Source organism: Macrosteles quadrilineatus, unplaced genomic scaffold (assembly GCF_028750875.1).
Source record: "Macrosteles quadrilineatus isolate MER2022 unplaced genomic scaffold, UCM_ALF_1.0 Scaffold_8__2_contigs__length_117827958, whole genome shotgun sequence".
NCBI classification, from domain to species: domain Eukaryota; kingdom Metazoa; phylum Arthropoda; class Insecta; order Hemiptera; family Cicadellidae; genus Macrosteles; species Macrosteles quadrilineatus.
Window position 1 is genome coordinate 21,310,700 of NW_026542601.1, and position 24,048 is coordinate 21,334,747.

General features: G+C 33.3%; 3 protein-coding genes across 4 annotated transcripts; all 3 read left to right on the forward strand.

Moving 5' to 3' along the window:
* Positions 1-531: 531 nt before the first annotated feature.
* LOC128999688 (putative defense protein Hdd11) lies at positions 532-13,958 on the forward strand. The gene is made up of 4 exons (XM_054426313.1): positions 532-661; positions 2,833-3,190; positions 3,895-3,986; positions 13,848-13,958. Coding segments are annotated over exons 1-4 (540 nt in total). The 5' UTR covers positions 532-659; the 3' UTR covers positions 13,936-13,958.
* On the forward strand, positions 6,097-9,085 carry LOC128999676 (uncharacterized). The gene has a single exon (XM_054426296.1). It carries the CDS (start codon positions 6,190-6,192, stop codon positions 9,079-9,081), a length of 2,892 nt encoding a protein of 963 aa, XP_054282271.1. The 5' UTR covers positions 6,097-6,189; the 3' UTR covers positions 9,082-9,085.
* A 2,089-nt stretch (positions 13,959-16,047) lies between the features above and the next one.
* On the forward strand, positions 16,048-24,048 carry LOC128999689 (putative defense protein 1). 2 transcript variants are annotated; one of them, XM_054426314.1, is made up of 5 exons: positions 16,048-16,173; positions 19,827-20,178; positions 21,825-21,916; positions 23,157-23,251; positions 23,722-24,048. In XM_054426314.1, exons 2-4 carry the CDS (start codon positions 19,834-19,836, stop codon positions 23,224-23,226), a joined length of 507 nt encoding a protein of 168 aa, XP_054282289.1. In that variant the 5' UTR covers positions 16,048-16,173; positions 19,827-19,833; the 3' UTR covers positions 23,227-23,251; positions 23,722-24,048. The 2 variants fall into 2 exon arrangements, with proteins under 2 accessions (XP_054282289.1, XP_054282290.1); XM_054426315.1 differs by having other exon boundaries at positions 16,052-16,173; positions 19,833-20,178.

Below are 24,048 nucleotides of genomic sequence, written 5' to 3' on the forward strand. Positions count from 1 at the left end.
GGCAAGCATGTTTCTTTAATAACCTTTTTTCTCAACTCGTGTGCATCATAGGGAAAATCTATGCATACTGTTTAAAAGATATTTGTATGTAGATATAAAGCTACACGCCATCTTAATTAAAAACCGAGCCATATTACGTAAAATCACTGAGAAAATAGACTAGGGATAGGTTGTTGATTAAAGGACATTACAACTTTTGTTGACAAGTAATTACAAATAGGCTATATTGAGTGAATTAAAGAGAAATGTGAACGTACTAAATACTTCGCCAAATCACGAGGCAAATAAACATAAATTGAGTCAAACAAGTAATCACAGTTTTCTTATACTAAGTTCAACCTATGTCTTGTCCAGAGCCAATTCGATATATTCTCGCATGAATCGGTTTCCAGTGCATTGACTAGCAAACTAGCAATTAGACCTGAAATCTTATCTTCTGATCTTCATTTCATTACTTTTCATCCACAATGATAGGAAAGTGAAAAGGCAAGGCTTTATTTCAATATTTGGAGTGTATTTTTTTCCCTGTTAGTAAAGCACTGCATGTAGTGTATGTTCAAAAAAGTGAGAGAATAATGGGTTTACAATATTTATTTGTCATAGCGGACAAAATAATTTAATTGCCGTTCAGTAAGGTGTAGCAGAGTTTAGTTAAAAACATGTGAGTACTTAATTTTAATTTTATGCTTTAAAATATCTAGTAAGCTTGAAGCCATGTTTACACTGGAGTTGCACTAACATGCTTAACAAATTCAATTCAATTCAATTCAAATTCTCTTTATTCATTAACAGTACAAATTTTTATACAATGAATAGCGTCAAATAAATATAAAGATGAATCATGCCTTACTTATCGCTAAAACAATCATTATCTCTACAAAACAAATGCTAAGCCTAAGAAGAATAAACAAAACAAAATTAAATGAAATTATCTTTCTAAACTATCATTATTTATGATATTCTGTTGTCTGAAATCTGTTGTCAATACAAATTGAACAAGTGCTGTAAAGAGATGTTTACAACTTCTTTAGGAAATTGTATATTTCAATACTAGGACCGAAAGTGGCATTTTTCGGCGTGCGCTCTAGTTTTTTTTCAATTTCAAGTTCAATTTGGCTTCGCCTCACACAAGAAACCCCAATTTCACGAGCGAGGCGAAGCCGAGTATGTGAGAGCTATTTTCACGTACGAGGCAAGGCCGAGGACGGGAATAATGGAGCAAGTGCCGGAAAATTACTCGTGGTACGAGTTATGAACGATACTTTTCATTACAACGCAAAAATACACAAACACAGAATAACAGACCTCAGTAATATTACAACTAATTTATTTCTCAATTATTTTGTTTAAACATCAAAATAAAATAAAATCTAAAAGGAAACCTATGTATTTTTTTCGAATAATTTTGTAAACATCAAAATAAAAGAATAAAACAACTTTTTACAATACATACAGCTGATTCAAATCATTAAATTAAACTGTAACAAAACACTAGCGTGCGTAGTGAGTAAATAAATAACTAATCGAGAGCAAGGAAAGTAAATTTAGAGAGAGGGAAAATCAGCTGATTGATTTTCCCTCGCCCTAAATTAGAGCTTGGGAAACAACTACTTTCATTGATGTCAGCTGTTATCAAAAATAGTTACTTTCGTTACGGAGTGATGAAAATAAAATTTCTCTCGTGAATACAAGTACTGAAAGTGAAAACATGTTAATAATTTCAACAAATTATACTACAGTTGGTGTTTTCATCAAGGTAGCTACAGTAGACTCCCTCTTATCCGGACACCTTCTAACCGGACTACACTCGGCGGAAATGACATCTCTTTAACCGGACAATTTTTATCAGCACATTGGCTTAAACGGACTAGATCGGCAGGAAGTGGGCGGTACTGAAACGTTTGTTCTCGTGGGAAAGATTTGAGACCAGTGATCACGTGTCTAAATACAATGCTCTCATAAATTTATTTAGAATATCACAGTAAACGGTCCGTTTTAACGAGTTTTAGGGGACGTTAGTTTAACCGGAAAACCCGTTATCCGGACTGGCCTCGGTCCCGAGGAATCCGGATAAGAGGGAGTCTACTCTAGTTCAATTCCAGGTGGTTTCCATTTAAAAGCTATCTGCAAAATTTTTTCCTTGGGCTATCAGCTATCTATCAAAAGGTGGACATTAGATTGTAGTGAGACCAGCGTTTGGACAGTTCCCGTGAAAATTTTTAAATAAATGCCACGGGCATTATATATAGGCTTTGTATATATACAGTAGAACCCCTTATTCCACCATGGTCGGAACGGCCAACTGTTCAGATATCGATTGGAGAAATGAAAATTCTTTACAACTAATCAATTAAACCATACATCTAATTAAATATACCGCCGCATCTGTAACCGATTCACTGATCATGTACCAGTAGGCCTATACAAATTTAAACATATTTTCTAGAAGTTGTGCTAGAGATCTGAAATTTGGCACGATTGTAGGGCTTGGTCCTAATTGACACTGAAAACCCAAAAAGTTCAGTAAAATTTATAAATCTTAACCCCCCAAAATAATTCAAAATGTTGGATTTTTTATTATTAAAAAATGAGTTTTTTAAACCCTTGTGTCCAAACCGTCTTTTTAATCAAAAGATTGAGAGCACTTAGAGGTGGTTCATAGCTCGGGATTACATAGTCCGCGACTATACGATAAGACCGTATAAGCGTTGCCTAAAAAATTGATATTTTTTTGGATTTTCTCTGTAACCAACAATTGTAAAAAAAACATGAGCATATTGCATAGTGGTTATATTTCTTTCCGACTCATGTGAAACATAATTTTTCACTCAGGACACCAGCTACAAACTCAATAGCATCATTCCTTCTGTTGGCGTCAGTGTTTCAAAACACCCATGGTTACTCGGACGGAGCGCCTGAAGAGGTTTGCGAAACATTGATTCCGAGGCATTTAAAACCACCACAGAACACAACTTCACCTTACAGAATAGAACTCAGTACCTACGAGATGAGTAGTAACCACATCAAGTACAATCCGATCGGAGGAAATCAAATGATGAACTTGACGCTCACCGGTCACCAAGCATTCAAAGGATTCATCATACAGGCCCGCATGAATGACAGAGTAGTTGGGAGGTTTGAGCCTACTCCAAAATACTACCAGATGTTGGACTGCTGTGATGGAGTTGAGGTCAGTAATCAGTAAATATTTGAACTTTGAAGTGTGCAAAAAACATGGGTTTTAGACCATAATTATGATTAAAAAGTTTGACATTGACAACAACAATTAGAATTTTTAACTAAGCTAAACTATGACTCTGAGAGTGAGTTTGTTATACAACCCTTGTTGTCAGATTAGATGTATTTAAAAAATGTTATCTTAGCAGTTTACGTGAAAACCTCAAGTTTTTATAACATATTCTTAAATTTCTGTATAAAATATGTGTTACCAGGATTCAAAAGACTATAAGCATAACGTACTGAAATGTGTACATTAAATTGGCTCAGATATCACCCTGCATCAGGCAAGATTAAAGTAAAATTTATAGCGGATAGGTGCTCTTAAATCATTCGTTCATTTAAAAAAGAGGTAGTGGCACCACTATTTTTTCATATATACGCAAGAAAATTCTAAAAGCTAAACTTAGTATAGTTTGTCATTCATGAATGTAAACAGCAATGGTAGTTGTTATCATGCGTTGTTCATGTTATATGTGGGGCAAGTGTTGTTATTTATTATCATGCAAGTCAGAAAGTGTAAATAGCCATCAAACGTTAACTTCATTATCATTATAAGATGGGGATGCCACCTAGGTGCATATTTTAACCCAAATATGGGTGGAGGATGAGTGTAGAATGTTGTTAGAGTCACCATGGATTGTTTTTATTTTACAGAACACTGCAACTCATATAGAGAATGATGTAAAATCTGAAGTGGTATTCAAATGGGTTCCACCGACCAAAGTTGCTGGAAAAGTCTGGTTTTAGTAAGTTATTTACCATTTTCAATATGTATTTATATAATTTACTAGTGGCCTGTAGGGGCCATAGCCCCTAATTTAGACTACTGAACAATAAAAAACCATACCGGTTATATAAAAAGATAAATATTCGAAATATGTTTTTAAAATTATCAATTTTATGTTGCAAAACGTGCACACGGTTTCGCCTGAGCCCGACGAATCAGAGCTGAAATCATACAGCCAAACATTGCACATCTTTTCTAGTTTAAAATTGAAGATTTGTTTTGTAATCTTACGAATTCTGTTATAGTTTCCATTTTGAGAACCAATAAAATGTAAAGGTTTAAATTATTATTATTATGAAGGAAATTCCCCATTTCGCGCGGTAGTAAGTCAGAAATATATCTATGAAATTGTCCCTGAATTTTAAGACAGTAAGGCCCATTTCCCGGAATCTCTTTTTGTGTAGGTGAAAGCGACGCAAAAGCCATTGCACTGTTGTATAGCCTTATGTTTTTTATGAAGTTCGAATCATGTAAAAACAGTTCTTTTAGTTCGTCATTTACTTGTGGCTGTGGCATGTCCAGTGTGGCAACATGCGTTGAAATGTCCATTTGTGGCCTCCTCTGCGAAGTGAAATGCGCCACAGTGCATGCAATATTGCTTTAAGAGGACCTAGATTGTGAGAAACAACACTCAACTCATTTTCCAGCGTTCTTCTTAAGACAGGTTGTAAAACAGCTTCTGGATTTCTTTCACAGTTAGGCCCTACCGACGTTCTCTTTTGCATTTCTTAAGTCTGTTGAATTCCTGGACACTCTTCCACATCTTGCAGGTCTTCTCCTACCCTGTCTAGTTACTTCACTCATTATAAAAACGGAAAACAGGAAAACAAAAAAATTAAACACAATTCATTTTGAAACATTGTTTACCAACATTGACTTTCGGAATAAATGTAAACATTGCAAATAAATAAGTAACAGCTGATAGAATGCAGACGTTTTTCAGTCCCCATGCATTTCTTATGCTGGATATTTTACGTTATATCTCGTTTTCTGGTAACTTTATGGGAATTCTGCTATTTTTCCCGAGTCCCTGGGGTCAATACCTTTAATTTAAGACCCTCCCACTTTTCTGCGACTTACCAGACGTCCACAATTTTCTGGTAAAAATTTTGTCTTACAGAATTATAGACGGTTTCGCTGTAACTTTATAACTACAGTTCTTCTTCTTGTCATTAACTGTCTAGACAGATTATTTAGTTGAATTCTATTCTACAAGGTAATTCCAAATGAGTTACAAACACTTTTGGTTTAATTTCAAAGAGTGATATTGTGATTAATATCATGTTACGAGGGTCATTTTTGAAGTTCTGGCCATTTGTCTGTATTATTTCATAGTTCCCATGGACGCTACAACAAGGCGGTAAAAATTTGTTTTTGACCCTCAAAACATAAAAGTTTTGCCATCTCTTTCTACCAAAATTTGTTGAATTAATAAAAGTATATTGAATTGCGTTGTTGCACAATCAATGGTTGGGCACAGAGATCATACATATATTTAAATTTAAATTTCCATGTTTTTCTTAAGCCTGGTAATTAAGTCTAGTTAATAAATTAACTGTTGCAGTTTGCTTATATATGGATATATTTTGATAAAATCTAACAAATTTATTTCATAGTAAGCTATTGACATTTTACCAAAAACCCACTTTACCGTCTTCCCTGAATCAGCAAAACTTGGTACTCCTTAAATCATCCAATTTTGTTTGGATAGGGACTAAATTTGACATATTTTACGGCTTATTTAAGTGAAAATCCAATTAGCCAAATGGAAATCGCTGTAGTCTGTAGCATGAATCTACCCGTAGTATGACTGATATTGGTTTTATCAGCTCAGCCTTGGTCAGTTACATACATGTTATACCATTTACCTCCTAGAGTCTACCAGTGAATGGGTTTAACAAAAATATCAGATGTTTGTTAGTTAACCAAACAAATGTAACTGTTTACAAACATAAACAGCTCAATAAAATAAAGGTTATAAAAAATTTCAATGTGTTGTCTTTTTCTTAGGTTATATGTAAGCTTAATCTTTTAAACAGATTTTAGCAAAATTGTAGATGTATAAATTACAATACCTAACATTTTAAATATTCAAACTGGGCTACTATAATGATTCACGATCAAACAAAAACTAATTCTTTCTACTTCTTGAAATATTACCAATGATTCCAGGTATCACAAGTAAAAACATCACAAGCTATAAAAATACTAATTGTATACATAGTGCAGACAGTTTTAAAACCAAATCTTCGTTTGAGACCAAAAGTGACATTTATAAGCAAATCAGTGTCTCTTCTTCTACCTCGAGTCAAAGCAAGACTTCGACACTTTTATCTACTCAAAAAATAGGTGATTTAAGAACAAATTTAAGACAGACCAAATTTTTAAATGCAAATGTCAAATTATTGGTCATGGAAGAGGGTGCCTCAATTACTTTGTCCACAGAGTGTAATTCAAAGGGCTCCTTCTTATCCTGTAATAGTAAATTGGTTGAAGAAAAGGAAAACTTACCTGAGTTTATAGATCCTTTAAGGCTGTTCAGTAAAAGTGGTAAACCTCTGACAGATCAAAAAGGTCGACCATTGGCAAATATTTTCGGTGAAAAATTAGTAATTTTTGATGATGAGGGCAAAGTTGTGTCTGATTTAAGAGGGAATCAAGTGTTCAACTGTCTTGGAGAGTCTGCAATTTATCCCAGTACAAACCTAAACATTCCTCCTTCTGATAATGAACCTGATATACCTTTGTTGGACATTGGTCGAGGTAACATTCTGTTTCTTTATGATAATACTGGTCATCCTCTGACGGACTGTTTTGGACGACCACTCCTCTACGCTTCAGGCAAACCTATGATAGGTATGAGAGCAAAAGATAAAGTAGACATTAGTAACCATGAAGGACATAGCTTAAAGAAGATTTACAGTAGGAAACCTCTAGAGAATTTAATAAGGCATGTTCAAATTTTCAACTCAACCGGAAAGCCTTTAACAGATGGCTGTGGAAGACTACTTGAGGACGCTTCAATTATCTGTAACAAGAACGGAATGCCAATGTGCACCAGTAATAGTCAACCTCTTTATTTCAAGTATGGAAATAAAATTGCATTAGCCAAAAGAAAAAATATAAATATGGATAACATTGAAGAAAACGTAAAGCTTGAGTCTGAATTTTTACAATTAAGTGATAGTAGAGCTGACCTGACGAGTATGGCAATAGAGAAAAGTTTTGATGGAATTGGAAAAGACAAAGACGAACAGAAAGTTGGAAAAGTAAAGTTTGCTGATGGATTCATGAGTGATAGGTTTGTAAAATACTCCAACGAGAATGATATCCTCGGTTCTGTCGACTTTGAAAACCCAGATTTGAGCAATGACTCGAAAACTACTCTTTTATCCACTGTTGAAAATAATGTTGACAAAAACTTAGAAAATAAAAATGAAACAATACATATTACTGATACTCCCAAAACAGAAAATATGGCTGATATATTGGAGAAACAAGAAAACCAAAGCAAACCATTGCTCAGAGAAACTTCTGGGAGTCAAAAATTCACTACAGAGCAAAATGTAATTGTTTTACCTCCTGACGCATCTGAAAACTTGCCAGAAAATAAAACTGAAGACAAGCTAGATCATAAAACAAATCTTAAGAAAGAGTCAACAAATACGGTATTTCTATTTAATGCCACAGAAAAAATAAAGAATACTTCTTCAGTCCATGTGGCACATTTTGAAGCAATCAAAGAAGAGCAATCAAGATTTAAAAGTAAGTCGCCAAAAAAAATGTATTCATTAAACCTGTTTCAGTTTTTCAAAGACTCACTTTCAAAAACAAGTGAGAAGCAGTGTATGGAGCCTTATCAATACAATGAATATGGGAAACCGTTAAAAGATATCCATGGCAACTTTCTGTATGATCGCCATGGAATACCCTTGACTGGAGCGCATGGCAGAAGACTAGGTGATAAAGCTAGACAAACTTTGAGGTCCAAATTAAGAAACGTTCCAAAAAAGAAAGTAAATATACCTTCTAGGGATAAATTTCTTTCACTCTCTCACAATGAATCCCATGATGAGTTTGGAGAACCGGTATATGATAAATATGGACGTCCTCTGTATGATCTTGCTGGAATGCTTATTTATGATAAGTTTGGCCGTCCATTGACTGATGCTTATGGAAGATCCTTAGTAGATGCGATTGGTCAGCCATTGATGGATTGTGAAGGAAGAGTTCTGACATCAGCAGATGAATCGTATTCAAACACAAAACTAGTAGATATTTTCGGGAGAAAGATATATGACAGACGTGGAAGAATGCTTTTTGATTCCTTTGGTAGACCGAAGTATGATATTTTCACAAATGCAATATACGATAACTGCGGGCGTCCCACAACAGATGCTAATGGTAGAATACTCTTTGACTTTTTGAACAAACCCATTCAGCCTTTCTCTGAAAAACCTCTTTACAAAAACGTAAGATCACATTTACCAAAACATATAGACACTATTTTAGCAGTACCTAGCGTGTACCGTTTACTTAAATACTCCCAACCACTGAAAGATGCCTTCGGTGGTCCTCTGTTTGATGATTTGGGACGACCACTATACAACAAGATCGGCATGCCTCTTTTTGACCGGTACGGACGCCCGTTGTACAAAAGCGACGGAACACCATTGTGTGATTGTTATGGACGTCCGTTATCTGAAGATGTCAGAGAAAGTGACGACGATCAAACACTAAGTGTTGTAGATTGTTTGAAACTGCTCAAGGTGACTGACGAGTCCTCTAAATGGATGTTTAGTAAGAATAAAGGGTTTAAACCTGAGCAATCTGAGGTGTCAAATGTTGTGGAAGTTTGTTGCAAGAGGAGGTGTGGACAGTACGTGTACACCCTGACCAGAGTGACGAGGTTTGCCAGCGGACGACAGGCATTAGAGATTCTCGAGGCTCCACTATCTCAAGCCACAGTAGCTGAGATGCACCAGCTTCCGGTCGACAACAAACCTCTGGTCTTAATGGTCGGACAGAAACATAAGACGACTGTCAAACAATAAAATATTGGTGATTTTTACCTTCTCATCAATTAGATTGAAAAATTAATTAATTCTCAATTCTCTTGATAGGCATGGGAAACACTTGCTAAAACTTCAAGGACAGTGGTTTTGTAAGAGATAACCTTGCATAAATCAACCATCAGGCGAATTTCCACAAAAATGTAATCGCACCAAACTGAACTGGCTTATGCGAGTTATGTATCTTACCAAATCTTTAACCTTGTAGTTTTTTGCAACATCCACTCTATAGGTACACACATACTAAAACCCCAAAAGAATGCTGGTTAAGACTTACCTATTGTTTATGTATATCATAACATTGTTTTGCAACTGGATAATTTACTCATGGTCTTCAGGACCTAATATTGGCAAAATACATGCTGGATGACCATGTGACACAAACATAAAGCGAACCTCAATAACAAGACCTTAAATAGCATGTAAATCTCAATAAGTGCCTATTTTTCATAGCCTTATTTTGTATAATGCTTCTAATCACATGTTACTGCAAAACTTGATAAGAAGTACAGTATACCTTAATTACAAGTCTTAATATTAATCACCATATAGCATTCTTATATATAATTCATTCCGGTATGTTTTTTCTTGATGATCTTATATATCACTAGCTGTACCCGCGGGCTTTGCCCCGTTTAACTTCATAAGTATTCGCATGGCTCAATCACGTCCTGGTTGAAGTTCGTTTGCTACACTCACTCACCTTTAGGTTGAAGCTCGTTCGCTGCGCTCACTTGCTTTCAGGTTAGCTCGTTCGCTACGCTAACTCGTCTCCAGGTTGAAGTTTGTTCGCTACGCTCAATCACCTTTTGGTTGCAAATTAGCTGTTGTCATAAATTAAAAAAAAAATTATATTGCTGCACCCTGTTGGTAATCCTTGTAACTTTAATGCTATTGAACATCATAGAACAGAACCAACATGTTTAATTGAAACAGCTGTTAAGATTCATTAATTACTTTTAAATATGAAAAATCATAAGGTTAACATGGGAAACTCCAGAGCCACTGGGGCGGAGCCCGAAAGCCCGATCAGAATAAAAACTACTTAGTTTTCCTATTTAATGCCCAAAGAATCGGTGTACAGAATTTCAGCCTAGGTAAATGGGAAGTGGGAGAATTAGTGATGAGTAGTGAGTGAGTGAGTCAGTGAGGGCTTTGCCTTTTATATATTTAGATTAGATACGTGAAGGAGTTTTCTACGATACACTACTCCTCCGTTAATAATGGACGGATTTTTACAAACAAAGTGTCAAAATTAAGTAATTTTTGTGTATACCCTTTCTCCTATTCCTGTAATAAAAGTCCTCGGGCTTTGCCTCACAGGCCATCAAAATCCCAATGTATCTCTTATGAAGAAAAATTTACTAACCCAGCTGTTATGCTTCATTCTGCTATTTAATTAAATTTGTTTATTATGAAGATTTGTTTCTTGGTGCCATATGGTCAATGAATTACACTTTTGCATATATTGCAATACACTATATAAAGTGATAGTAAAACATTAAGAAGTATGCATTTAAATAATTAATAAGTACGATTGATCTTTCCATATATGTTTCATGGTAAGTTTGTTGTAACTGTTTCTTACGTAGGTTTAAAAAACCTAATTATTCTTTTCTTCATTCTCACCCCGTAGCGAAGCACGTGCAAAGCAACTAGTCTAATGTATTTACAGGAACTGAAACAAGCTAAATCCAAAGGAATTAATCACACACATACTATGACTCCCTTTGAAAAAAATTTTTAACTTATTCCATCAGGTATTTGGATGAAAGATCGAGTTTGTATAACCTCTGATCAAGTCAGTTATACAGTTTTAATGAATACTGGAGTGGTCTAAGCAGAATGGCTTTATTCTAATCATGTTGTTTCATCGGATCGGGAACACAGAGTAGTCAGCAGAGACCTTGAGACGTGAGTTATTAGTCCACACGTGGCTAGTGGGCAGCTGTGCTGTACTACGGAAGGCTGACTTCCTTACTTTCACAAAATACTGATCCAAACAAATCTAGCGGCTTTGGCTGCAGTCAAAGAAGAGTATATACATAAATTATACAGTTATAGTTATGCACTGAGTATGTGTTTCTACACCTAACCTTATCCAGAAATTTACAACTTAGGAATCGCAGTGTCAATGTTTTTTTATTTCTAAAAAAATAGGTTATTTGAACGTTATATTTGTCAGCATTTATTATTGAAGACTCTGGTTTTTAGCGAATTTCTTTATAGGGAAGTAGCTATTACTGTAGGTGGCACGGTAAGACCTAGACCCGGGACAGATATCCTTTTTAATTGTGATGTCCCAGAGGCAAAAAATTTTATTCGTTCAAATTTGTGTATAATATGTCAGTAAACTGGATAACTTGAGCAATTTTTGTCCAATTTTGATTAAATTTCGCTTGAAGATGTAGGGGGGGATAAACTTGAATTAGTTTTGGTAACCAGCACAATCGGACCATGGGAACGAGTTTTTTTTTTGGGGGGGGGGGGGGGGTAAAATTGGTTTTTCTTATTTTTGACCCTTAAAACATAAAATTTCTTAATTTCTCTTTGCACCATTTTAAAGAGCTTAAAAAAATTACTTAGTATATTGAACTGTTTTTTAAAGGGTTTGGTTAAAGAGAAAATTCAAAGAATTCTTAATTTTTTATCTCTATTTTATTTTTAAGGAGAATAAGCAAACTGATGAAGTTTGTTTGTTTATGGATATATTTTGACCAAACTTGGAAAATATATTTATTTTATACTAAGCTATTAATATTTTATAAAAAACACACTTGATTACCCTCCCTGTAGCAGCAAATCTCTGTTAAATCTAATATTATTTAAATAAATTTAATTAAAAACCCAATCAGGCTAATGGACACTCGCTTAGTCTGCAGGTTTGCTGCAGCAGGAGTATTTATTATTCTAGTTGACAGTAACTGTTCATATTCATGTTTAATTAATTTTATTCTTGGATGAATTTAATACTTGTGCCGTCTTGATCATATCGTTTAAATTTTTACTTTGCATTCATTTAATGTTTTTCTTTTAGAGGGCAAACCCCAAACCCTGATATTTTAATATTTAATGTCTACCAGCTACTTGTATACATAAAATTGATCAAACATTAACTTAGTAATTGTATAGTTGTATCTTTATTTTACCAATATAATTAATAGTTACAAACCAAATACACGGCCATGCTCTTATTTCAGCTGGTAAATAAAAAAGCTTAATGATTTAGTTCTCTCAACGATGTACAATGGTGATTTTCATTTAACTTAAATATATTTTTTAATATTCAAATACATATAGGTGTTCTTCAATTTTCAAAAGAAATCTTCGATTCTACCCCGGATATTATCATACTTTTTAGAGTTTATACGAATTTTGTGTAGAAGAGTCTGCATATAATAGGTAGAAAGGTTGAGACTTAAGAGTCCATTGTCTCCTATACCAGGTGGCAGTGACACATTGTTGGATGATATATCAGCTGTTACATACAGTCAGCTGGTTGGACCGGTTGGATGACGTTTCGCAACAGTGTGTTACTCACGTGACTTACCTTACCTCAATTCGATGAACTCTAGACTGATACGTTCTATCCTTATTTACGTATATTATTTTCCTCTGTAAGTTTCTATTTCTTAAATGAAAATATTGTATAGGTTTTGATAATACAATACTTCTGCAGGATATTAACAGTCTGTTTAAATTTATCCCAAGATAGCAAAGCTTTTTATATTCATTTCGTTGCGTTTGTAACTTATTTATTTAATGAATTAATCTTGTTGTATTCTTGTTCATTGTTATTGCATGCCATTTCACTTAGTGTACATGTCAAACTCAATAAAAATTGTCAAAAATAAACATAAAAAAATAGATAAAACTAAACAGTACATCTTTTGTAGTGTTAGGTAGAGGTACTTAGGCGATATGTTTTTAATTAGGTCCATAACTACTATTATTGGTGCCTCTGTCAATTAGGTTTGTGTTTGTGTTGAAAAAACAAATGTATAGAAGCATAGATTAAACATGTTTAATCTATGATAGAAGTTGTTACTGTTTTTTGTTTTTTTTTTCAGAACCATCTACATTAATCAACCGATTTCATCATTTGGTGTCAACTATCAATTTACTTGATTTATTTTAACTTGGTATAAGCTTAAGGTGTAGTTTAATGTTATAAATATATGTCAAGCAGCGTACAATAGTTATTTGTGCAACTAGTGAGAAAAGTGAACAATTGACTCACTCGAGAGAAATCCTTACTCACGAGCCGTAGGCGAGTGAGGAATGGTTTCTCGAGTGAGGCAATTGTACTTTGAACTCGAGTTGCACATTATACTTTTCCTACAGTTACCATAAAACAAATAAGTTGGTGAAGAAACATAACCTATTTTTACACAGAAGTGAACTTTTAATAAAACATTTAACGTGAAGTGACAAATACAACAGTACAACAGCTGACCAGCTGATTTACAGCCAGTGCTGCCAACGTATTTCGCGCGCATACGACGTTGCCTGCATGTTACGCGCTCACTATTTCGTGCCTTCACGTTGCAAATCTGGAGTGAGACAAAGTAATTAGGGTGAGACAATGTTAACATTGTCTCACTGATGAGCGAATTGGCCACTTTGCTTTCTCAAATCAGTGAGAGAACATGTACATTGTTAAGTAACTGTAGGAAAATATATTACTTGCTGAACTTTTAATTTTATATGCAACTATATTTGATCTAAACTAATATTATTTGTTTCAGTGCCAGTGTTGTCAGAAACTTCGACATTTACTGGATCGACATCACATCTGACCCATTGGAGTTAACAATGCCAGATGCAAATAAATAATAATAGAAAAAATTGTGTGTACCGACTTATTTTATGTAATTTTCCTGAGTACCCTAAATCCTAGTTTGGCAAATCCGACATATTAATCCTCTAGATAAACAGTTTTATCTAATATTCAAACTATAGTTCGGCCGCTTAGAAAGCGACCTCCTCCAGCATTGGTTTAGCATTAGCGCGCAGGTTGTTTTCTAAGCGGCCGAACTATAGACTTATTTTCACAGGACTGCTAAAAATTAATAAAATGGTGTCCTGACATCTGTTATGAAAAATTCAAAGGATTTAAAATTGTTCTTTTATTTGACTTAACGTAGAAGGATTTTTGGATTGATATTATGTTAAAAGTTCTAAGGTACAAAAATCTGTTAAATTTAATATTTGAGGAAAACGATGATTAGAACACTAACACACAAATAAAAATAGTATATTTCATAACAAGACTAGAGAGTGAGTTTAAGACCATGTTTGAAGTGCGAGATTTAATGAGCACTTTAAATGGTCGAGAATATGCATACAGTAGAACCATTTTCCCCTCATGTTTTGAACGTTACTTTTCGCTACACTATACAACAAAGACTAATTATTTTCTTAATTAAAACAATGGATTTCTTTTTACAATGCATTTCTACAACGTTTAAATAACTTTTATGTAGAGATCAGATCATGATCACACTTATACAAAGATAAATTAATACAACATACTCATAAATTATCCTGGGTTTAACCATGCTGGCATCTTAAGTAAACATTATACAAGATCGTTAGGTCAATAAATTTGAACATGAGCTTTGAAGGCCAACAAACAATTGTCGCAAGCCCTGCCTCGGCTAAGCGCTGCGTCAGTACAGTATTCAGCGCTGGACAACATATTTATACAGTATGGGATGTTTTTCAAACTCGTTGGACGTTTTGTACAAAGACCCATGGAGCAAAAAAAACAACATTTACTAGTTTAAGCTAATCATAAAAATCCATTGAAAATATTAACGGTACCTTTGTAAATATATCTAAAATCCATCAATAGATAGCATTGTGAAGATTAATTAGTTTAACATTAATTTATAGATAATAAAAAACATTAAAGTAATCCTGGTTTCACATTATGAATTTATACATGGGTCGGATTTTCTTCTGTGGATAATTGCTTAGCTTGAGGGCGCTCGAACGTATTTGGCAGCAAAAGCTGTAATTGTATATTTGAGCTGATTAGCGAATTTTGTAGAGCGTAAAAAAACAAATAATTTTGTATATTGAAGCGTTATTGTGCGCCTAATGGTTAGGGAGAAAATTCCAAAAACTTTAAATTTAAATTCCCCATGTTATTCTTATGGAGAATAAGTCAACTGTTGTAGTTTGCTTGTTTATGAACATATTTTGATCGAATTTGGAAAATACATTCATTTTACTAAACTATTAACATTAAAAAACACCTTTTTACCCTCCCTGTTGCAGCAAACCTAAGTACTCGTTAAACTAATTCTATTTACTCGTTAAACTAATTCTATTTAAATAGGGAATAAATATGATATTTTTAAGAGGGAATGTTAGTGTAAATCCTATCAGGCTAATGGAAATTCGCTTAGTCTGCAGGTTTGCTGCGGCGGGGGTATTTTGTTTTTTTATCTCATGAACAGTGCCAAGATGGAAGATGCAGATCTAAATAAGGAGTTTACAATCATATAATCTATAGGAAATATAAAATTTTAAAAAAGTCCATACTGTTTATGAACCGTTTACTATTTATTTTTTTAGTGCTTAAATAACTGGTGTGAACTCAATAATTATAACAGTTTTCTTTTTTTTATAACTTTCAATAAGTTTTTAGTCAATTTTTTTAACAATTTTTTATTAATAGAAACTAAATATGTTCACTTTTAACTACGACAATAAAATAACACAATTATAAACTTGTCAATTTATTTTCTTTTTATTAATGTTTTTTTCTTATTTACACAACGTACTTTCTATCCAAATAAAATATCCCTTTACATGTGAGTACACTATAAGAACAGGTGCATTGTTAGCTTGGAACCATTTTAGCTTTCTTATGTCAAGTTGGGTTTAGACTTTGTTTTACAGCATACTGAATCTGAAGACTTCCTCAAGAGGTTAGTCCTAAGAGGTGGTTAGCCAAGAAGGTGGAAGGTCGCGATGCCGGCTACAGGGGCTACATAAAACGCGGGAATGCCGCGCCCGCGCCAGTCACCAACGAGTGGTACTCGTGTGATCAACAGTCAACAGGTAAGCTTGCCAAACTGTCAAAAGTTAAATATAAAGTGACAAAATTGTTTTTAAAATGTATAATAAGCTTTATAACCATTTTAAACACATTTGTGTGAAATTGTAGTTTTTTTATTAATTTTTATTGTGCTAAGCAAGGAATTCAAATGTTCTTAAATTTATTTTGTAAACCAAATTCTGTCCAAACGTAAATCAACACAATAACTTTTATTTTATCTCCAGAAGCACTGAAATTGAATATATTATTTACATACAATTTTTCTTGTATTATTGTTTGTGGTGTATTAAACAGAATAAGAGTAAGAAAGTGGTAGAACTATAACTGTGCCTGTTTAATTTCCTAATTTTAAAATTTATTTCATATGCTTTAAATGTTATTTTAAATACAAAATAACCAGTAAATAAACGTTAAAAAAATCTATTTGAGATAACATTTCAATTGTTTTGATATTCCAATGGTACAGCATTTAATACCTTTAAATTCATTGTTCTTTTCTTAAATAGTGTTGTATGTTATTTGCCGAGTAAGTGAATCTTATTCTGAAGAAAACAAAATAACCAATTAAACATGGGTATTACTCTATTTAAATGACAAAATAACAATAACATTTTTGAATGATTGAGCTATTTGACGTAATAAATATCATTTTAAAGACAATGTAAATAATAGTGCAAAATATTGTTGTTAGCTTTAACCAATGAATACAATAATTGGTTTAACTTTGTGAAAACAAAGTTCTCATAGAAAATAACAAACTACTTAATTAGGTGAGTTAAAGCGGCCTACTTAAATGTCTGTTCTAGCTTGTTTATCTTTGTGAAGCTTTCATTTGTAGAATGATTTGAAACAAAGAGGTAGACCTACTATAAACAGCAGTAAAAGATGGACTTTAAGCTTATTTTATACACCATATAACTGCAAGATTCTATTTAATAAAAACACAAGAGGATAAAACATCTTAGTGAAGTTTATAAAAGGCTACCGGTACTTCAGTTTTAAACATTCACATATATGTTTAAAGTAATTATATATATGGATACTATAGTATAAAGTACAAACACAGTGTTACAAAACAGAATAGTATGTATTTTTTGGGGATTTTGATATATATACTAATAATATTTCATTATTATTAATGTATATTATTTGTGATCAGGTATGTTAATTTTATTTTTAAATTTAAACTATCACTCTTGATAAAATGCATGACTAAAAGACAATAATATCTTAAGATAAAGTATCTATACAAAGTTACGGTGCTAGGAGACAAGAAAGGTGTTATATTGCAATTTTACAGATGGTTTTGTTTGTGTTGTCTTCTAAGTTCTAATTGCTTCAAAGTCAACTACCAATACTTTTGAACAATGCGTTAGTGAAATATAACTTTTGAATAAAGACAATTTATTGTATGATCTAGTTTCATATAATTATGAGTACAAATAAAAACCCACTTGTAATTTCTTCCAACTAGATGTAAGTCCAGTCATAATGACACGAGTGCACATTAAGGACATACCAAAAAGGCCCTTGAGCTGAAATATTAAATCCGTTATTAATATAATTGCTCAGAATCTAAGTGTAATTTTCAAAATTAACTCGATCTACTCTCAGTTTCATTTGCTGGGTGTTAAACCTGTTTGTGTTGAGTTGTTCTGTGCCATTATGAGAATGAGGATAACAGGTTCTTTCACAAACCAGATTAATTATGTATTCAACGTCTGTGGTGATTTTTCAAAGTGAGGAAATCACTCTCACCTTATTTTTTTATACGAAATTGACCTACTGTACTAGCATGTTAAGGCAACCAGGAGAACTTATAAACGCTTTTAAATACATAACCAATTTTAATAAAAATTGTCAGCTAGGTTTCCTAATAAAATTAGGGCCAAGGGGCTATTAAATACACAATAAATTAACAGAAATCATAAAATATAACAACTTTTTAGCTAACCATACTCTGACGAACATCAATATTGTCAATCTTTAAGGAAATTTCTTCTGTGGTTAAAAAAATTGAATCAGCTTGGTTATTTTGTATAAATTATTATTGTTATACACAAAATTAAAACTTAAGTATTATATTTTAGTAGAAATATTGTTTGTAATAAATGTATCTATCTTTTAATCTATGTATTTATGTGTTTTTCTGTCTTCTGCAATTTTGTTAAAATAATTTATAAATTTTCACAAATTTGGAACCCATAGCTTTACTACAGTAAAGTGGAACAAATGAGAGATAAACCACTTTCCTAAATGAAAAAAATCCAAATACTCAAAAACGTGTTGAGGCAAATTTAGGACCCCCTGGACCTTTCTTGGAGCTGTAGACAATACAAAAAATTTTAAGAATCCACCAACAAACCTATTTTAAAGTGTATAAGGTCATAGGAGAATTATTTATTTGTTCACAAAAAATTGTGTTAGGCATAGATGCTGGTAAACACATTTAAATGCTAATGAATAAGCTGTTCCAAGTAACGTTTGTAAATTCAGACACGAGAAGTTGTTGACCTTCAGTGATAGCCTCAGGGAACAGTTAGGTCTTTAAGACCTCCACAGCTTCCTCTTAGGTAATTGTCCATTGTTTTTCCAAGAACCACGACCTATACCTTTGATCACAGACATAACAGTACAGGTTTTCCTGTCAACAATACTAATGCATAAGTAGAGATATAATTATCTCACGCTCGACCAACCGTGGATTTAACCAAAAACCTTCACTCATGGTTTGTGCCCTTGTTGATCAGCAAAGTGTGAAAATTATGTAACCAATAACATTATTATGTGTAGTTATTATTTTACACTTGATTTCAAATGTTAATTGCTTATTTGATACTATAGACATTTTATCATGGACCAGCTTTGGCCAAATTCTTTCTTCAAGAAAGTATAGATGAATGAGCCTCAGCTCTACCTGTTTGCGGCTATTAAAATCTAGAGATTCCTTATCCAAATGTGAATCTTAAAAATTTCAAACCAGGACCCATTGTTTTTATAAATGTTTATACAAAGGCATAAAATTTATCAATTTTTTAAAACTGATACCGGTAATTTACTTTCAAACCTACTTTACGCCAGAATTGAAGAAACGTTGCAATAACATTATTAGATATCTGCCCCGAAAAAAAAAAAACATAAGTTACTGTAATCTTAAATAATCCTGGAAAACAGAAACATAGATTTGAGGCCTGAATATTTTCTAAAAAATTCATTTTTTCTCATTACGCCTGAACAAATCAAAGACTTATGAAAAAGGAAGATTTTTTCTCTGTCAGGTATGGTTATGGTTATCCCAGCAACTACAGATCAATTATCCCCTTATTGGTGGTAGAGTTTAAATCCTTTGAGTTTTAACTATGGCATCAAAAAAAGGTTAAATCAGGCCTGTATTAAAGCCAGAATCTTCTAAGTGATTTTTAAAACTGCACTTGTGCTAAGGTGGAGAAAATATAATGGAAAATAAAGACGGTAGATATTACAGCTTAGTTACCAAGACCAGCACTTATTAAGACCAGGATGATTGCAGATACCAAATATCCAGTTCAATGATCAATAACGAATGATATTACAATTTTGTACCGTTTCTCAGGGTGGTAGAATAGATTACTTACCTTCAGCGCCCCATTGGATTAATATTAACAACCTTGGTAAGTTCCAGAATGTTTTCGCTAAGCGCAGTCGCCTGGCTAGTGGTGGGGGCAGCTCACCTGGCTGCAAGTTACCCCTTCGAAGTGCCCGTGTCTGCATGCGTAGACATGATGCCTAAGGGTCCAGGCCACAACGACGTAGCCGCCCAGAACTCCAAGATCCCCTACGACTTCTCCTTGGAGCGTGTCACCATCCGCAGCTCGGACAGTGTGGAGTTCACCATCAGGCAGAAGGCAGGAGGACCGACTTTTGCGGCCTTTATGGTACAGGCTAGGTCCGGCAACTCCCCGACACCTCTCGGAACATTCCAACCCAAGGGTGACAACGCCAGGACTGTCACTTGCAGTGCTGATAATGTAAGTCTATTTTGCTATTTTGTCTTTGTGTACTCACAAAAGTGGAATTCTTTTACGTTTTGTGAAAGGGAATGGTCCAAACCACAAATCTTGGCCTTGTTGATATCTAACGTCAAGTTTTGTTGGATAGCATAATTAATTTGATGACCCAATGACAAATGGCATCTCAGTCCAGAATTTTTTAACCAAACCAGCGACCTTTAATTTTGAATGTGAACCCAACCACTTGGCTACCAAATTGATTGCATTAATTGGTTATTGAAACATCAATAGAACAAGTCTACCTATCAAGTTTAAGAGCAGGATGCATAGCCCAGGTATAGTTTAGGAAAGGGATCGGTAGAATGGTATTACCGTAAATTTATTAAAGGGTTTACAGTCAACGGTATTACCTAACTGTGTAGCAACAGAGAAATGGAAGTATTTATTTTATGGTATAAAAATCAGAACATTCTTGTGTAAAATATTTCAATAATTTAAAGTTTATTTCCTTTCCAGTAGGATTACAGATTGTCAATGAGCTATTAGTATTCAATAAAAAAACCAGAAACAAAGAAAGGTAACGAATGTCAATTATATGGTTACAATTAGGTTAGTAAAAAGCAACAAAATAAAAAAAATGTAATTTGAAGGATTTCAGAAAAACTCAAACTCAACTTATCAGTTTTGGCTGTATATTTTAGAAACTTGAAAACTAAAGGCCGTAAGTAAATCCGGATGGTATGACTTCAAATATAAAATTTATATATTAGGAAAATTTTATATTATACTTGTTTGCAATACAAACAAAACCAACCCGTCCATTCTTTGAAACAAAAATAAGATATCTTATCTTGTACCTATATAATACTAGCAGAGTACCCGTCCTTCGTACGGGGTTGGAATATAAGTATAAAATGCTTATTGCAGTTATACTCAAGCTTTGCGTTTGCAATAAGGGAGGAAACAGTTTGATAAAATTTGCTTTTTTAAATTTACAGTATTCTATAGTATTACACATCTACCATAGCCATAATGTTCTACCACTTCATCTAAACAATAGAGAAAAATAAATTATCAACAATTTGCAAAATATCACAAAATATTCATGAAATGAAAAACATAAACATAACTGTAAACAATCCTACTTTACAGTTCTCATTGCGAATCACAGTTTTTTGTTGCTGCTTAGTTCATATTAGCAGTTTTCATAAATGCAAAAAAAATATAGTGCTGCACCCTGTTGGTAAATCTTATAACTTTTTAATGCTTTTCTATATCATAGAACCAACTTTTTTAGTTGAAACAGCTGACTAAATTCTTTAACTCCCTTTAAATATGAATACTCATAAGGTTAACATGGGGAATTACAGAGCCACTGGGGCGGAGCCCGAAAGGATTTTTGAGATAAGAATATGCCTATATGTTAATCGGGAATGTAAGTTATCATCATGCAAAATTTCAGCCCAATCCGTCCAGTGGTTTATGCGTGATTGAACTTCAAACAAACAAACAAACAAACAAACAAACAAACAAACACACAAACTTTCACATTTATAATATTAGTAAGATCTTAGAACATGTAACAACAAGCATTTATAGCCAGGTCAAAGTCTTCTGCTGTCATGTTTGGTCTACTTCCTCTCTAGTTTAATGATTATTTTCAGGACACTGGTTCCCACAACAGCCCGGACCCAAAGAAGAGTGTAACTCTTATCTGGACACCTCCGACCAACTTCAAGGGAAATGTCAACTTCTAGTGAGTAAAATCTATTTTGATTTATTTTTATTCACAATAATAGTTATTTGTGCAACTAGTGAACAAAGTGAGCAATTGCCTCACTCGAGAGAAATTCTTAATCCACGAGCCGTAGGCAAGTGAGGAATGGTTTCTCGAGTGAGGCAATTGCACTTTGCACTGGAGTTGCACATTATATTTTTCCTATAGTTACCATAAAACAAACAAATTTGTAAAGAAACGTAACATATTTTTACACAGAAGTGAACTTTAATATGACATTTATTTAATGATACAACAGTACAACAGCTGACCAGCTGATTTACAGCCAGTGCTGCCAACGTATTTTGCGCGCATACGACCTTGTCTGCATGTTAGCTCACTATTTCGTGGCTTCACGTTGCAAATCTGGAGTGAGACAAAGTAATTAGAGTGAGACAATGTTATCATTGTCTCACTGATGAGTGAATTGGCCACTTTGCTTTCTCAAATCAGTGAGAGAACATGTACATTTGTTAGGTAACTGTAGGAAAATGCAGTTTTTCTATGATTTTAGCATAACAACACCTAATAATATCGGAATATTATATTAGTAATAGTAAATTGAAACAGAATTACATGCACAAGTTTTAATATTTCCAATCCAAACCATTTAAGAGACGTAAGAGGCTGTGGATAATTTTTGTTAGTGACTGTCTAAAAGAGACTCCAGAATTCAATAACAAGTCAAAAGTCAATGACAAACTAACACTGATCTTTTTATCTTTGGTATTTGTTATTTAATTTATCAATCCTCCTGATATGCAATAGGGTGTATATTGAGATAGTTGTTACTCAACAAAATTGTCCATTGTGTTATTAAATTTGGAAATGAAAATCAAGCACATATTCTTGAAATCTATTTTTTGTTTTTCTTGTTGTCCTTAATGGAATCTTGATGGTATTTAAATTACTTGTTGATAAAACTGTAGAAATATGCTATTAATGAGTGAAGAGAAACAAAAAAGATCTCTAAAATTTTTCAGGTTATATAATATAGGTTATATAAGCTATTGGAGTTTTATCTATTGTTAAATTCCTCTTCCTCATCATTAACGGCGATGATTCCTTTTAATCATCTTAAAGGAAAACTACTTTCCAGTATCTCATCATTCATAACCACTATTTTTTACTTGAATTTTTAAAAATATCTTTAGTTGACTTTATTTATTCCTGTTCGCACTTGCTAGGAGTGATTAATTAATACCCATTTCTATTACAGTGTAACAGTTGCTGAGAACAAGCTCAAGTTCTGGGTCCGCCATAAGGCTGCTGCCCTCTCAGTCAAATGAACAAAGAGCACTTCTGAAGAAAAAAGTAAGTACATTATTTAAATTGATATTTTTTTGTCCTAGGACGCTAGGCACAGGCCCGGGATTGTTTTTCAAATTACTTCAGTCATAGATAAAATACATAGGTGATTTGGCGGGATTTGAACCCAAGACCTCAGAGACCGAAGTAGTAGACCAGTTCACTCCCCCATAGATTAATAATAACAAATACTAAATACTATACTGTGAATCAAAGATCACTAGGTAGGAAATGTGTTTGTTACAAATAGAAAATTATAAAATACAAAACAGATTTTATAATTGACATTGGAAACTTAAAGTAGTCTTCTTATCCTGTTAGAAAATGTATTTGGTGTCCTGAAAAGCATGAGTGTACTGGAGTCAACAAAAATTTTTCCTATCATTCATCTTTGGTGTTAATAATTTATGCTCTTTACTCTTTTATTACAATACCAGAGGAAAATATAATAAATCTTTGTTGTTTGTTTGTTACAGAATATTAAGAGGAGAGTTTCCGATTTCTGGCAAACCCCAGCTGTAGAAGTTTCAATAATAAATGAAGAAATATTAGTCCAAACGCAGTTGACAATATTCTGTGTTCTAGCATTTTCTGTGATATAAAGCTATTTTGATAGTTTTTTTAAATTTTCTTTTAGTTTATCGGATAAAATAAATACATTTTTAGTAATTAAGGATATCAATTTAAACGGTTTTCTATATGTGCAATAATAAATACATATTTTTAAATATTTTTTAGTTTTGTGTACCTGATTTCTATTTTGTATAAATAATGCCATTTGACAATAGAAATTTTTAAAACAA